Consider the following 15,716-nt stretch of genomic DNA (forward strand, 5'->3'; position numbering starts at 1 on the left):
CAGCCGGAAGAGCACGCCCACCGGCTCCTTGGCGACACACACACACACACACACACGCTCACTCTCGGCTCTGAAGGAGGGGAGCGGCGGGCCGGCTCGGCGAGCGAGGGGACGGCCGCCCCAGCCGCCAGCCGGCCCCTCCTGTGGGAGCGCCGGGGCCTAATGAGTTTGATAGTCTGCTGAGCTCCATAAATCACGCCATGCAAAACATTTCTCCTCTCTGAATAAAAGCATTTATCACCCTCTGTTTATTCACTCACTCTCACAAGATTGATTGGCTCCCAGCAGCCCGCCGAGCAATCAGCCGTGCAGATTCTTCCCCCCCCTCCCCTCCCCCCGCCCACCCCACCCCACCCCTCTCTTTCTCGCGCTTCCTCCCCGGGTTTGTTTGTTTATTTATTTATTCTCTCTCTCTTTTCTTCTCCTCCTCCTCTCTCGTCTTCCAGTGGGCAAACTTCGGAAAGAGTGGATGAGGGAGACGGTGTCCAGCGTGGGCGTGGGGATGCTGCAGTCGGTCAAAGACTACCTGGACCCCGACAACATCTTCGGCAACAGGAACCTCCTCTAACTCGCCGGTCTCTCTCTCTCTTTTTTTTTTTTTTTTGGTCCCCCCCCCTTTTTTTTTTTTTTTCTAACCGCATCTCCCTTTTGCATTGGGTTACTAAATGTTTATTTGGAGACGGAAATCGTGTCTTTTTTTTATTTTATTTTATTTTATTTTATTTTCTGGTCACTGATGAGTGTCATGTGGTGCCATTTGTTAACTCGCCCCAGTGTTCCCAACTTGCCGTCACGTGATGTCGCAGAGTCGACGCGGCGCGGCAGTCGGTCGGTCGGTCGGCGTCGTTCGTTTTCGTTGGTTGAAGCTGTTGTCGTTTTGTTTTTGTTTTTTTTGGACCGCGGCCCCGCCGTGTCAAGAGTCTGCGGGTTCGACCGGACGGGCCGCGGTGCCGTGGGTGTCCGTCTGCGGCCGCGGCCTCCAGCGCCGGACGCGGCACGGCGTTGCCGTGACGTCCTCGCGTCTGCTTACCGTTAACGGTTTCCTAAAAATCCTCGCCAACTTGATCGAACTGTTTTTTTGGTTTGGTTTTGTTTTTGTCGTAACCTGTTCTCTCTCTCTCTCTCCCCCGCTGGTGTACGGCGCTACTTTAGCAGTTAAGTTCAAGACGAACGCGCTTTCTGGAGCTCTGTGCCTTTCTGAAGCGATGTCTGCCTTTCCCTCCTCCACCCCCGCTCAACAGGTCTCTTTGGACCAACAACAAGTTTTGGACACAATACCCCCCCCCCCCCCCCGTAAACATGGGTACCCTCCCTTATGCCGATCTCCACTTCATGTTGATGTTGGTGGCCATGTCCCCCCGTGTCTTCCATGTCCTCCGTGTCCCCCAGGTCCTCTGTGTCCCCCAGGTCCTCTGTGTCCCCCAGGTCCTCTGTGTCCTCCGTGTCCCCCAGGTCCTCTGTGTCCCCCAGGTCCTCTGTGTCCCCCAGGTCCTCTGTGTCCTCCGTGTCCCCCAGGTCCTCTGTGTCCCCCAGGTCCTCTGTGTCCTCCGTGTCCCCCAGGTCCTCTGTGTCCCCCAGGTCCTCCGTGTCCCCCAGGTCCTCTGTGTCCTCCGTGTCCCCCAGGTCCTCCAGGTCCTCTGTGTCCTCATGTGTTTTGCTTTTCCGTACTGTTGCCACAGGAGATGTGTGTTTTTTCTGGACCTGATGAATTTTAGGGTGTGTGCGTGTGCCTGCATGTGTGCGAGCGTATGTGTGTGTGCATGCATAGGTGCATGTGTGTGTTCACATGCATGTTTGTGCGTGTGTGTGTGTTCACATGCATGCGTGTGTGTGTGTTCACATGCATGTGTGCGTGCAACTCCACTGAAAGAGATGCCATGTGGTATTTGAGCAGAGGCACCCTCCAAACCTTAGTAGATATCAGTCAGTTAGAAGAACATGGCAGAAGAGGACTTATGTGTGTGTGTGTGTGTATATATATATATATATATATACACACACACGTATATATGTATATATCTGTGTGTATATATGTATAGATATATATTATATATATAATATTTATATATATAATATGTATATATATATATACATATTATAGATATATATATATATACATATGTGTGTGTATATATATATGATATGATATGTGTGATATGTATGTGGATGTAGTTCATGTATGGAAAGCTTTTGGCTGGCGTGGTTTGTTAACCCAGAGGGTTTAGTGAGCCACGCTGTTGTGTTAAACTCACCCCTGCTTCGGTGTGACCACGTTTGCAAAGGACTCTGAATTCTGGTGCTGATGTCGTACCAAAGACTCCACAGAGAACCGTTTTTCTTTTCGTTCATCGCTCCACATACATACATACATACATATATATATACGTATATATACATACATGTATATATATATACACACACAGACCATGCAAACATATAGTGTGCGTATGTTTGTACATGCTGTATGTAGTAAGTACAGGTTTCCCACAGGTTTAGCAACGCACACACGGCCACGTTGTTATTTTTTTAACTCCACGTATGCCGACGACTCCGCCCTCGCCGGATGCTGAGCAACGTGTTGATATTTGCGACTGTTACAGCAGCTCTGTTGCGCTGAAGACGTGGTTCGAAGCGCCGTCAGATGGCGTTAAAAGATTTATTTTCTGGACACGGAAACCCTCCCCCCCCCCCCCCCCCCCAACACTCCCTGTCCCTCGTCGTCCCCGTGACCGGAAAGTGGCCCCGTTCCCAGCGGTTCCCGTCTGGGAGTTGTGTTTTTAGATGCCGACTGCGGCGTGACCCCCGGCCTGTGCCAGCTAACGTTCTAACCGCCGCCTCTGGCGCGGCCTTCCGCCTCCGTTTGGTCCGAGCTGAGGAAAGGCGGTCCGTTTGACCGCCGCGCCGCTTGCACTTCACCGGGAGCGACCCCCCACCCCCCACCCCGTGGCCCCCCCCCCGGTCACAGCCCCTCTAGTCTGTGCTTGTCCTCGCCCGGCGTGTCCTCCTCTCTTCCCAAGTGTCTGTACCGGACTGGTCCGTTGGCGTTGCCTCGCGGGGGGTCTCCTGTGAAGACGGCGGTCTGGGACCCGCCGCCCCGCACGGCCTTTTCTGAACAGTTTCGTAACACTGAACCCGTTTTGGAGCCTTGTTGAATGTTCTAGATGTACCTTTTGTTACTGTCCACTCCTCTAACTCTTACTGTTCAACTACATTTTGTCAACGCTGTTTTGTGCAATAAACTGAAGTAAAACACACACTGGTCCCTTTCCTGCCGCCGCCGCCGCCGCCATGTTGTTGATGACGTCGTCTGACACACAAGTAGAACTGTGTGTGTGTCTGTGTGCGTCTCTGTTCCTCCCTTGTCTCTGTGTGTGTGTGTGTCTCGGTGTGTCTTTGTTTGTCTCTGTCTCTGTGTGGGTCTCTCTGTATGTGTCTGTTTCTGTGTGTGTCTCTCTGTGTTTGTGTCTGTGTGTGTCTGTCTGTTTGTAGGTGTCTCTGCGTGTGTGTTTGTCTTCGTGTCCGTGTCTTTGTGTTTCTCTGTGCCTGTCTTTGTGTGTGTTTGTGTGCCTCTGCGTCAGTGTGTCTCAGTATGCCTGTGTGTGTGTGTCTCTGCGTTTGTCTCTGTCTCTGTGTGGGTCTGTTTCTGTGTGTTTGACTGTGTGTCTGTGTCTCCGTTTGTCTGTGTGTGTCTCTGTTTCTCTGTCTGCGTGTGTGTGTGTCTGTCTTTGTGTTTCTCTGTGCCTGTTTTTGTGTGTCTGTGTTTTTCTGTCTGTGTGCGTCTCTCAGTATGCCTGTGTGTCTCTGTGTTTGTCTCTGTGGGTCTCTGTATGTGTTTGTGTGTGTCTCTGTGTGTGTCTGCCTGTCGGTCTGTTTGTAGGTGTGTTCTGCGTGTGTGTGTGTGTGCCTCTGCGTCAGTGTGTGTCTCTCAGTATGCCTGTGTGTGTGTGTCTCTGTCTCTGTCTCTGTCTGGGTCTCTCTATGTGTCTGTGTTTCTCTGTGTCTCCGTCTGTCTTTGTGTGTGTGTCTCTCTGTGCCTGTGTAAGTGTGTCTGTTTGTGCCTCTTTGTGTGTGTGTCTCCGTTTGTCTGTCTGTCTTTGTGTATGTGTCTCTCTGTGCCTGTGTCAGTGTGTCTGTCTGTCTGTGTGTTCTGTCTGTGTGTGCCTCTTTGTGTGTGTGTGTCTGTCTGTGTGTGCCTCTTTGTGTGTGTGTGTGCCTCTTTGTGTGTGTGTGTGTTTCTCTGTGTGCCTCTTTGTGTGTGTGTGTGTGCGTCTCTTTGTGTCTCTCTGTCTGTGTGTGCCTCTTTGTGTGTGTGGGTGTCTTTCTCTGTGTGCCTCTTTGTGTGCTTGTGTGTGGGTCTGTCTGTTTGTCTGTTTCTCTTTGTGTGTGTGTGTGTGTGCGCGCGCGCGCACGCATCCGTCTTCCTGCATGCGAGCGCGTCGCGTGAGTACACGTGCCTCCCTCACGCCCTCGGGGGCCTGCGTGTCGGGAGTTTCCAGTCCCGTCCCTTAATCGTCTTGCCAGACTCGGGCCGCCGCGGTGGGTTTGAAAGTCCCGGGAGCTTGTGGCCCGCAGGAGACGGGCCGCGCAGAGCCGGGCCGCGGGCCGCCCACTCGCCCCGGCGCACGTGCCTAGCGCTGCGCGCGCCCAGCCGAGCTCGAGCCGATCTGGCACGGACGAGCTTCCGGCATCTCGTCTCCTCTCCCTGTCAGGCGTTCCTACCGCTCCCTCGGGAGTCATCTCCACCCACGCAGCCACCCACGCGCTGCTGCTGACGTCACCCAACACCCATCAGCGGCAGCGTTCAGCCTGAGCCGCTACCCCCCTCCCCCCCCTCCCCCCTCCCGGCCTTAACGCTGCCGGGTGTATGAATCGATGTGAGTAGACTCCCCAAAACATCCGCACAGGGTTTTCAAACGCACCTCCCACGCAGGACCGCGTTACTTTGGCAGGAGATCGGCGATCGATTCATATACCGGACGGTGGTTCCTACGGAAGTCTTCCCAGTTTGGTCCGACATAACTTCCACGTTCATGAATTAAAATCTCTCCTAAAATACATGAATGGCAACGCACGCGCCGTATTAATCCAGTGTTGAAACGGTCAACTCGACGTGTAGTGATACGTTTGTCCACGCGAGGGCGCTGCTGCGCCAGGAAAACTAACGTGTGTGTGTTCCACGCAGGAGGAACACGGTTCTCTACCGGGAGATGGTGGATTGCTCCCTCCTTGTTGGGGATGAGTTGTTGCCTCAAGTGAAGGAGTTCAAGTATCTCGGGGTCTTGTTCACCAGTGAGGGTAGGATGGAGCGGGAGATTGACAGGCGGGTTGGTGCAGCATCAGCAGTCATGGGGACGTTGTACCGGACCGTTGTGGTGAAGGGGGAGCTGAGCCGGAAGGCAAAGCTCTCAATTTACCAGTCAGTCTTCCATGAGCTTTGGGTAGTGACCGAAAGGGTGAGATCTCGGATACAAGCGGCTGAACTGAGTTTCCTCCGTAGGGTGTCTGGGCTCAGCCTTAGAGATGGGGGGAGGAGCTCGAGCATCCGGAGGGAGCCCGGAGTAGAGCCGCTGCTCCTTCACATCAAAAGGAGCCAGTGGAGGTGGTTCGGGCATCTGATCAGGATTCCTCCTGGGCGCCTTCCTTTGGAGGTTTACCGGGCACATCCAACTGGGAGGAGACCCCGGGGTAGACCCAGAACTCGCTGGAGGGACTACATGTCCAGTCTGGGCTGGGAACGCCTTGGGGTACCCCAGGAGGAGCTGGAGGGCGTTGCTGGGGAGAGGGGCGTCTGGAGTGCCCTACTTAGCTTGCTGCCACCGCGGCCCGACCCCGGAGAAGTGGCTGAAGATGAATGAATGAATGAATGAATGCATGCGTGAGGTAATCAGAAGACGTATAGCAGCACGTTTTTATTTGAAGTCAGAACAGAGACATTGCACATTTGCCATTACATGCCTTGGGTTTTCTTCCAGTGTAGCTTTATTATGAACGAACCATGGCTCCTAAAAAGGAAAAGGGGGTGAAGTAACACAAGAAGCACGTCACACCGCAAAGAAAGACGGTGCCAGGTTGTCTACATCTGCAACCAAATAGAAAAATATAACAGCAACATTAATAATTCACTTAACATGATGCAATAGAAGTTAAATCATGCGTTTCAATAAATTAACCTGTGTTTACCAATAAAACTCAAAATATGAGGTATTTTTTGGCTCACGTTTGCTACATCCACAGCAGGTTGGTAAAAATCAATACCGCAGAGAAAACGCCATGCATTTCAAATTTCAGGTCGACTTCAATTAGGTCTTCAACCAAAGTACAGCAGCACACAGATCCATGCCACACAATGTGCACAGTCACATTATGAACTCCAATTCATAAAGCTACAACACAATTCAATCATTGTACCCCAAATGAAACTTAGAAGTAATAACTTTTGACGACGTGGGCTCTTCAATATGACCAGTACCGGGTTCAAATATCAGGTTCGGTTTACTGAAAATAAAATGTGTTCGCTATACGGGCGAGCTCCGAGGAGAGGTCAGTTGTGATAATTAATATAGAGTTTACTTCTATACAAAAAAACAGTTCCTGTTGAAATTGGCGTTGCGAGGACGTTGTGTTGTGAATGTGGACGGACGGAAGATTGTGCAGGAACATGTCGGCTAAATCCAAATAGAACTTGCGTCACTGAGTAATTGCAAAACGGTTATAAAAACAACGGCAAACTATTGTCAGCACTCCTTAGCAAGTCATCTATAAATGTGATATTATGAGAGCTTTGTAAAGGCACATTATTGTGTGTGTGTGTGTGTGTGTGTGTACTGAAGTGTGTTGGTAGAGAGACAATAAGTGAGATCCTGCTATCGGTAAACGGGCGAGAATACTACTCCCTACGGAGAATAACTAGTGTCCGGTGGCTAAAAAGGGTTCGGGACTCGGGGCACACTGCTATAACTGGCTTTAATTACTACAAAACACGTCATGGCTCGATATGGATTCCCATACTATCTAACCATCTTGGTGAGGAGGCCATGCATTTTTCAGTAGGGTCTTGAAACAAGGCACAGGAGGGGAGGGAGCAGAGCACTGAATTTGCATTGCAAGCATTGCTGTGGGCCCTGCTGCTCCTCCACCCCTTTATCCACCAGAAACTCTGCAGACGGCTTATAACAATCTAGAGCTTACTCCGCCTTTTTCAGACAGCACTTGGTTATAGCATCTCTCTCAAATCCAAGAGCCTATGTACAGATTTACAAAAAAAAAAAAATTAAGGAAAAAAACATTCCCCTGGACAAAATGCTAGCAACGAATAGGTAACAAGAGCAAAAGATCAACAGTGGGGGAGACTTCCTCTCCCGTATTCTCCATGCCCCGTTGTCGCGAGACCGCCGTTTCCCTCGCGGCAAAACTGCCCGATGCCCGAAAGAGTTGACGTGTTGACACAGTGAGTCATGTTTTCTTTAAGAGCCGTTTCCACCAGACAGCGAATAGCTGCTCCGACAAGTTGGCCAAAACACAGCCGTCAGCCTCCGGCGCAGGAAGCCTCGAAGGACCATAAAAACACTCCGACGGCAGCGCCGCGCTCAAGTCCAAAACTCATCTCTAGTAGCAAAAGCGAGGAGGAGAGCCCAAGAACCCCTGCATGCACTGCACTGCTGGTTTCTGCAGGCCCGCATTTAAGAGGAGAGAAGCTAAAACATCTGCCTGGAGACGGAAGCAGAAGCTAGCTAGCTAGCAGGTTTAGACGGGTCACCTTCAGCATTGTCACTACGGCAGGGCGCGCTGACCAGGGTGCAGCCATTGGTTTCTGCGCCCTCGCCACTACAGTGGCTCGGGGGCTGGGATGCACTCTGGCTCCGCTGTCTTTCCTTGTTCAGCTCCTCCCATTTGGCCCTGTTAGCCTGGATCATGTCGAGCATCGGCTGGAGTTTTGGGTTCAACTTGACCAGAGTCTAAGAGGAGGGTTGAGAGAGAGAGAGAGAGACAGAGAGAAATAGTGTTAAGAGTCAGAGAGAATAAACAAAGGAGAGAATGTATGGGGTAAAATGCAGCATTAGCATGAAGAGCATACCGTTATTAATCACGTGCATTATGGACGAAACAAACGCAACAAAGACGGCGCCACGACAACAACAATATAGCGCGACGGTTCTGATCCGTGAAATGGCTGTGTTGTTACGATAGAAGCACATGTATGGCTGTGATTAGTTGCCTCTGTCGCTACACTGTGCTGAGCTGTAAACAGGCAGTCACGGCTTTCATGCACCGTTTAATGAATTACCCCAGAGACAAGGGGGTTCTGTTCCCTCTACTCTGCAAATATCGTCTTTATCTTAATACATATGATCCATACGATATATCTTAATACATATATATCTTAATACATACAATAAATATGATACATCGTAATACGTATGATATATCTTAATAAATATGATATATCGGCGTTCGATGAAAGCGTCTGTAATTCCCTCTCATATCATCAAAACTGTTTCGTATGGAAACGGTAGCTGTAAGCCAAAATCCTTTTCAAAATACAACAGAAATGTTTTGTTTTTTTTTGGTTTGTTTTTGGACCCCCCCCCCCTCCCCCACCTTTTCTCCCCAATTGTACCCGGCCAATCGCCCCACTCTTCTGAGCCGTCCCGGTCGCTGCTCCACCCCCTCTGCTGATCAGGGCAGGGCCGCAGATTACCACATGCCTCCTCCCATACATGTGGAGTCGCCAGCCACTTCTTTTCACCTGACAGTGAGGAGTTTCACCAGGAGGGTGTGGGAGGATCACGTTATTCCCCCCAGTCCCCCCCCCCCAGTTCCCCCCTGCAACAACCAGGACACATACCCACGTCCGGCTTCCCACCCGCAGACACGGCCAGTTGTGTCTGTAGGGACGCCCGACCAAGCCGGAGGTAACACGGGGATTCGAACCATGTTGGTAGGCAACAGAATAGACCGCCATGCTACTCGGACGCCCACAATGTTGTGTTGTTGACATGTTTTCTCTGTGACACTCTGCGTGTTGTGCGAGTCTAACATTAAGGCGTGCAACAGTAGTTAAAAAGAAAAACTGTCAAACTCCACAAGTTTCCTCGTTTAGTGTCCATAAAAACCACGCTGTACATTACTCCCTGCCCTCCACACCACACCGCCTTCCAGCACAATTAATGGAGGGTCTAACTGCCACAGCAGGGACATGAAATCATTTGCATCTTGGCGATGCACAACCAATCAAAGCTGCCAACTGACTGAATTTTAACTGCAGTTGGGCAATTCAGGGAGCGTTTACCTTCAGAACGGACCCTCGCCAGCTCACAAAACAACACCCGTACTTGTCGAGTTAAGAGTAAAACTGTGTTCTATAATGGGAAATGTAAACGTCAAAACGATGTTCAAAAAAAACCACAACCTAATGCCCAATTGTTTATGTGGAATGCATAATCGTTTCCACGAAGCACATTCGGGAGTGTTCATTTCTAATGCAAACCTGTTGGCGTGTGGCGCTTGAGAACATCAGCACACAAAGGGACCGTGTAGTCCCTCTTCAGCAGATCCACATGGATCCTACGCCCCCCCAATCACTATGTCAGACTGCTGCAATTAAGCCCCTCAGTTGGTTGTAGTTTTTTGTGTGTCTCTGTGCACAAACTTAAGTGTGTGTGTGTGCACGTGTGTGTGTCTATTTTCATGTCTGCATGCGTGTGTGTAGTGCACTGTTGTGCATCTTGGAGATTGCTCAACACAAAATGTGTGGATTGTGGGGCGCTAAATAGCTAAGTCTGTCATCGCAATGGCATTGCATGTAGGGTGGTGTGTGTGGAGTGGTGTGTGTGGGGTGGCCTTGAAGGAGCTGTAATTTGGTGTCCCGGTAATGTAGTGATCTATTCCGTTGCCTACCAACATGGGGTTCGAATCCCCGTGTTACCTCCGGCTTGGTTGAGCGTCCCTACAGACACAATTGGCCGTGTCTGCGGGTGGGAAGCCGGATGTGGGTGTGTGTCCTGGTCGCTGTACTAGCGCCTCCTCTGGTTGGTCGGCACGCCTATTCGGGGGGAGGGGGAACTGGGGGGGGACTAGCATGATCCTCACATGCGGTACATCCCCCTGGTGAAACTCCTCACTGTCAGGTGAAAAGAAGCGGCTGGCGACTCCACATGTATGGGAGGAGGCATGTGGTAGTCTGCAGCCCTCCCCGGATCGGCAGAGGGGTTGGAGCAGTGACCAGGACGGCTCAGAAGAGTGAGGTAATTGGATAAAATTGGGGAGAAAAGGGGGGGGGGGGAGTAAAAAAAAGAAAAGAAAAAGAAAAGGAGGAGCTGTAACTTGCACAAACCTCGACTAACTACGCCACTGATAATGTTAATCTTTAGGGATTTGTCTAGGCTACAGGTCTTTTCATGATTCTGCCTAGAATCTCTCCACCATGGACCTGACTGAGGTTTCTCACAGGTCTCCACAGCATGGCTATTCCACTGAGGTAGTCCAAGAAGGGGGGGGGGGGCGAGCGAGCGAGAGAGGGGGGGGGGGGGGGAGAGAAAGAGAGAGAGGGGGAGAGCGAGTGAGAGATGGAGAGATTGAGAGAAATAGAGAGAGTGAGAGAGAGGAGGTAGAGAGAGAGAGACACTTTGTTATCTAGTGTGCTTTGAAGATGGAAGGTTACATAATAGGGGATTAACATTCCACACGGTAGTGAGCCACCACCAAGAGAAGGAGATCAGCAAGACCAAGAACAAGATCTCTTCCTCCCACAGACACCACCCCCCCCCTCCGCCACCCCATCCCACCCCGCCGCCTCTGAACTTTCTGTAGTCTCCCTTCTTCTTTCTTGTTTAATTGGCAGCACCATGAAGGCGCAGCTCAATATCTGCATTCTCAAAACATTAGCATTTAGCGAATGCCCCGCTAAGGCAATGTGGAGGCAAAACCCCCACACGGAGAGAGAACATAATCCTTCACTGCTTTTCATCTGCACAACACAGGCAGCCACAGCAGTCGGGAAGAGACAGCCCCGAGACGACGAGCTCTGCTCAGACTGTAATTATTGACTCGATATTTTCATTGTCTCTTATTTCTTTTTTCAATCAGGGTCAGGGACAATGTGGCTGTCGGGGCAAGTGAGTGTTTTTGGAGGGGCCCGACAGGAGCCGGGGCGCTTAGGGAAGGATTCATTCAAGTGGGGGGAACGAAGGGACCATTCTGCCCTTGACTCCTCCCACAGTCATTCATTAATCTGACACCGTCAGCTCGCCTTATCTAACAACGGCCTTGATCTCCTCAGGAAGTCAGCCTCCCTAACTCTCCCACACAGCCACTGCCGCAGGGGCAGAGGAGGGGCAGGCGATTCGTGACGTCAGCATCTGGCGCACACACGCACACACAGATGCATGCACACACACACACACACACACACACACACAGATGCATGCACACACACACACACACACACACACACACACACACACACACACACACAGATGCATGCACACGCACTCCCTTCAATCCCTGCCTTCTTCAGCACTGTGCAGTGAACCCCAAAGCACAGTGCCTGACTTACCACCACCAATGTCACAGAGCCGCTCACACGGCGCCTGTTTGCTGAGCTTTGTGACATCCAGGAAATGAAGACTCGTTCCTGAATTCTCACACACATGACGTGCGACCTTGATGGTATTTCAGCGATTTCAACAAAAAAAAATCCCAACAAAACAAAAATTTTATTTTTTCGGTTCGGGAGCTCTGGGAGGAAGAGAGTGTGTTGTAATTCTGCAAGTCCCCACCCCCGACATCAGAGGGGGTGGGGATGAGGGCGAGTGGTACATGACGAAGCCCAGAAAGCACGGCAGGTTTAGGGGCGTTTGGGACGGCGTTACCACGGATTACCTCGTAAAGGGGCGCACAGATCCCATCGATCCACTCCAGCTGAAGCCCCGGCAACTCGTCCTTCCGGTTTCGATCAAAGATAGCCTGAAACACAAACGCCACAATCAGACTCCTCCGTTTTCTGGTTCACGCCTCGCACCGTCGAAAACGCGAGAAAAAAGGGGCAGCATTTCATAAAAATACAATCACGCCGCTGCCAGTCAGTCAGCGAAAAAACGGCAATGGTTTCTCAATGCACAACTGTGATTACTTGGGGGGGCGGCAAATTTCCCCCCCCATCCACTGTTCAAGACAAGGCAAGTTTATTTGGGTTTTATTTTTCCATCCTGCCTGAACTTCAGAGGCTCCACAGAGGCTGAGCTTCAGAGATAGTTACCGAGCTACGGCTTACAAGTTGAATATTTAATTTTCAACACCCACACACTGAGTGGTAAAGGTTTGACACAGGCGGCAGACCTGAGGCTACCGCATTAGCTACTTCACAGAGGAGGCAATGTGGCCAGCCTCGATTAGTCAACAGTCAGTAATTGCACACAGAATGCTGTTGCTTCTCCCTCTCAGAACCAGAAACAACACCGCTTAGCCTTCAAACGGTCCAGAATCAAAACACAGCAGTCTACTATTTTGGTGCAATGGCTTTGATGGCAATATGAACACATTCTGAGTTGAATAAGACGTGTTCCTTGAAGACCAAAGATGCTTTTTCTAGCATTGTTTTAAGTTATTTTTACTCCCGAGGGGGTATGATAAAGACTATCGCATTTTACCGCCTCGGTCAACACAGCAACCCGAAGAGAATATGGAAGAATAAATAACAGCATCCTGTGGTTACATCTAGACAATACAAATAGAAGTCTGATCTTGCTGTGCTTTGAGCCACTTGCAGAAACAGGGCTTGGTACTTGGAAAGCCCAAAAATCACCCTTGGGCGATTGTGAGTGTCCAGGCTAGAATTCACTTATGTCACAGTGTGACCACGCTCTGTGTGACTCATGTGCCTTACATAGATGGTTGGTTTCCAAAAAAAATGTAAAAAATTCCCAGAGAAAGCAACAGCAAACAGACCAAAAAGATCTGCTGCACTGTCTTGGCCTATATGCACAGCAGCTGCGTGATGCAGGAACCCGGGCTGCATCCTCGCATTGGTCACTAGAGGAGAAACATAATGTAGACCAGCCCGAGCGAAGGTAATTTAATGTACTCACCGAGGGGGTTAGCTTCAGCTCAGATCTCTCCCTGTCCCCCTGCTCAAAGAACTCGTTGGTCACCAACTCTGCCACCTGACAGAAGACACAAGATCTCATCTGAATGATTTTAGGAACACACCGTGTCCGTCTTCTTCTGGGTATAGTCTCGTTAACAGCAACAATGCCAACACTAATGACCCTGTATTTCTCACCTTGCGTGATATTTCCCAAGGTTTTGTGACAGCGCCCAGATCACAGGCCGTCATCAACATGGACCTGAGGCGGGATTAAACAAACCACAAAGGCTCATCATAATCTCTCTCATAATCTCAAACTTCAACGTAGCGTTGATGATCACGGTTGGTTGGAGGTGCTCGGGTGTTGCTGTCTGCAGGGAATTACCTGCACATGTCTCTATGAGCCTTCACGTTCCAGTTGTATTCTCCTTTGCTGACCAGTTCAAAGAAGGTGTTCCTGTTCCTGCAGGGAAGGCAAAGTGGACAGTGCAGATGTAGGTAATAATACATCCACAAGGGGGCGGTATCACCTAGAAAATTTGTGAGCGGGCGGCCCTGAAAACCTATTGTAAACAGTGCATGGGAACTGGTGTAGTAGGTGCCCTGAGTCAGTATGCCACATTATAAGTAAGTCAGTATGGTTAAGTCTGCCAAACTCAGTAGACCTACCCTCCCAAGGAGGCTTTGCACCGTTTTTATGAAGTGTTGTGTTTTGCAGATGAAGATGAGGAGAACATACTCAAAGTAAAGCGTGAGGTCTGTGGCCAGAATGGACTGTTTCAACAGCTGCATGAGGTCACCATATTCTCTGGAGGAGAGGTTGGAGAAGATATTGTGACCCTGTGGAGGTGCATACAGAAACATCACCATCAATAAAACACGGCTGAGTGACTTTCAGAGTATACATAGCCCCATTATATTCACTGACCACTGACCACTGACACCCCCCCCCCCTCCAAGGACAAGAAGTTCTCTAATGCCAGGCAAGTTTCCCGTTATTCACAAAAGCAGGTTTTGCAACCACTGGCACAGAACATTGCTTTGGTTTTTCCAAGATACTCGAGTTGTTGGTGTACCATCTCAGGGGTTCAAACAAGCTAATTTGCCGCAACAACAACAAACGCACCGCCGGATACGTTTCGAATATAAGAGATGGCAAACTTTAGTAGTTTGAAATTGTCAAAGGGGATATTGAATAGTAACGGTATAAACTAAAGATGGTTTATCCAACATGAATCAAGGAGAAAGAATCATGGATTTCTGCTTCCTTTCCATCTCCATCAAGTGAATGAGCGGTTCCTTGTGGTCAAACCTATGTTTCAACCATGAGCCATGCCAGGCGGCGGAGCGCCAACCTCCAACGCCATCTCTGGTGTCAGCGCACGTTCAGCCTCCGGGGTGGAGGGATTCCTCGGGTTGTCGCATCAGAAAAATGCCGTGGAGGTGCAGCAGTCGATGAGAGTACTGCCGTCGGCTCAATTAGATGAACCATCAAGAGATCAGAGGAGCAGCTCTTAATAAGTAAGCACCATCTCTCACTGGAAAGCTCCGCTATCATTAAAACCCGTCCTCTCTCCGTCATGCATAATACAGTCATTCACCACTTAGCCACCTTCTTCTGGGGGACAGCGTGGAAGGACGGGGGGATGGAGGGTGGGGGCGCTTGTCTGTCTACGTACAGCACAGGAGATATGGAAGAAGAAAGGGAGATGAGGATGAGACTGAGGAGGTGGGAAAGGGGGGTGGGGCTGAAGGGTACGGCCTTCAGAGCGGGATGACCGAAGGATTTTTCCGCTCCAACGCTGGGAAAACCGAGCACGAAGCATTTTCTCAGTGTGCCTGAGAGAGACCAGCCGTCGGCTCGCGTGTTCCCATGAAATATTGAAAAGCACAATGGCAGAGAAATAAAAGACCTTTCCCGTTCTGTCCTAATTGGGGCAGATGAAGAGGGTGAGTAAGTGGGATAGGGAGAGTGAAGGATGGGTGGGTGGGGTGGGGGGAGATGTGGAAAGAGATGGAGCGAGGGAGTGGCATTAAAAAGTTTAAGTTTTAATTAACGGCTCCTGTGGGCTGGTGGACTGAATCCAAGAGCTATTTTCCCCTTGAATTAGCCACACTGCTCATTTATATGCTAATGGGACAGCAGCAGTTCATCCCCAGTATCAACAGAAACCATTATGATATTCCAAGCAAACATTTGTCTGCTTACTGTGTTGTCAGCGCCATGATAACGCAGCTATTGGAACCTAGCTTGCAAAGCCTTGTCTCAGCCGCTCCCTCAAACGTCCTTAATTACAATTTCATGCCGAACCAGTTGCTGGGTAAAATGTCTTCCTCAACCAATTACCGCCAAATCCATCCGGACTGTTTTTACATCAATTCAAGGGGAGCAATTGACTGGTTTACCTAAAGAAGACGGTCGGTCACCAAGTACTTATCGTTAGCAATACTGTGCTCAAGATCAAAAGATTTCATCTGATCTTCGCATAGTACGGGGGCGATTATTTTTTTTGTCATCAAGTAGTTATAGGGCTTCGGGAGAATGGTGTTAGAAATCCTGCGATGTGTGATTTGATGTGATGCGGTGTGCTGTTGCAACACACAGCCATACATATGCAACTGTGCATTAGTA

General features: G+C 50.1%; 2 protein-coding genes across 2 annotated transcripts in view; one reads left to right on the plus strand and one right to left on the minus strand.

The window, feature by feature from the left end:
* Positions 1-1,233, plus strand: part of agps (alkylglycerone phosphate synthase) — a 40,102-nt gene extending 38,869 nt beyond the window's left edge. Inside the window, exons 20-21 of the mRNA XM_056289791.1 lie at positions 447-575; positions 1,156-1,233. Coding sequence (XP_056145766.1) covers positions 447-568 — 122 coding nt within the window. The 3' untranslated portion in view covers positions 569-575; positions 1,156-1,233. The remainder of the gene's footprint in view (positions 1-446; positions 576-1,155) is intronic.
* A 6,405-nt stretch (positions 1,234-7,638) lies between these two features.
* The window catches only part of pde11a (phosphodiesterase 11a), a 42,370-nt gene continuing 34,292 nt past the window's right edge, over positions 7,639-15,716 (minus strand). Inside the window, exons 15-20 of the mRNA XM_056289867.1 lie at positions 13,824-13,924; positions 13,470-13,547; positions 13,280-13,343; positions 13,086-13,160; positions 11,881-11,964; positions 7,639-7,955 (exon numbers count right to left, since the gene is read on the minus strand). Of these exons, the coding sequence (XP_056145842.1) occupies positions 7,731-7,955; positions 11,881-11,964; positions 13,086-13,160; positions 13,280-13,343; positions 13,470-13,547; positions 13,824-13,924 (627 nt within the window). The 3' untranslated portion in view covers positions 7,639-7,730. The remainder of the gene's footprint in view (positions 7,956-11,880; positions 11,965-13,085; positions 13,161-13,279; positions 13,344-13,469; positions 13,548-13,823; positions 13,925-15,716) is intronic.

Source organism: Lampris incognitus, chromosome 11 (genome assembly GCF_029633865.1).
Source record: "Lampris incognitus isolate fLamInc1 chromosome 11, fLamInc1.hap2, whole genome shotgun sequence".
Lineage (NCBI taxonomy): Eukaryota > Metazoa > Chordata > Actinopteri > Lampriformes > Lampridae > Lampris > Lampris incognitus.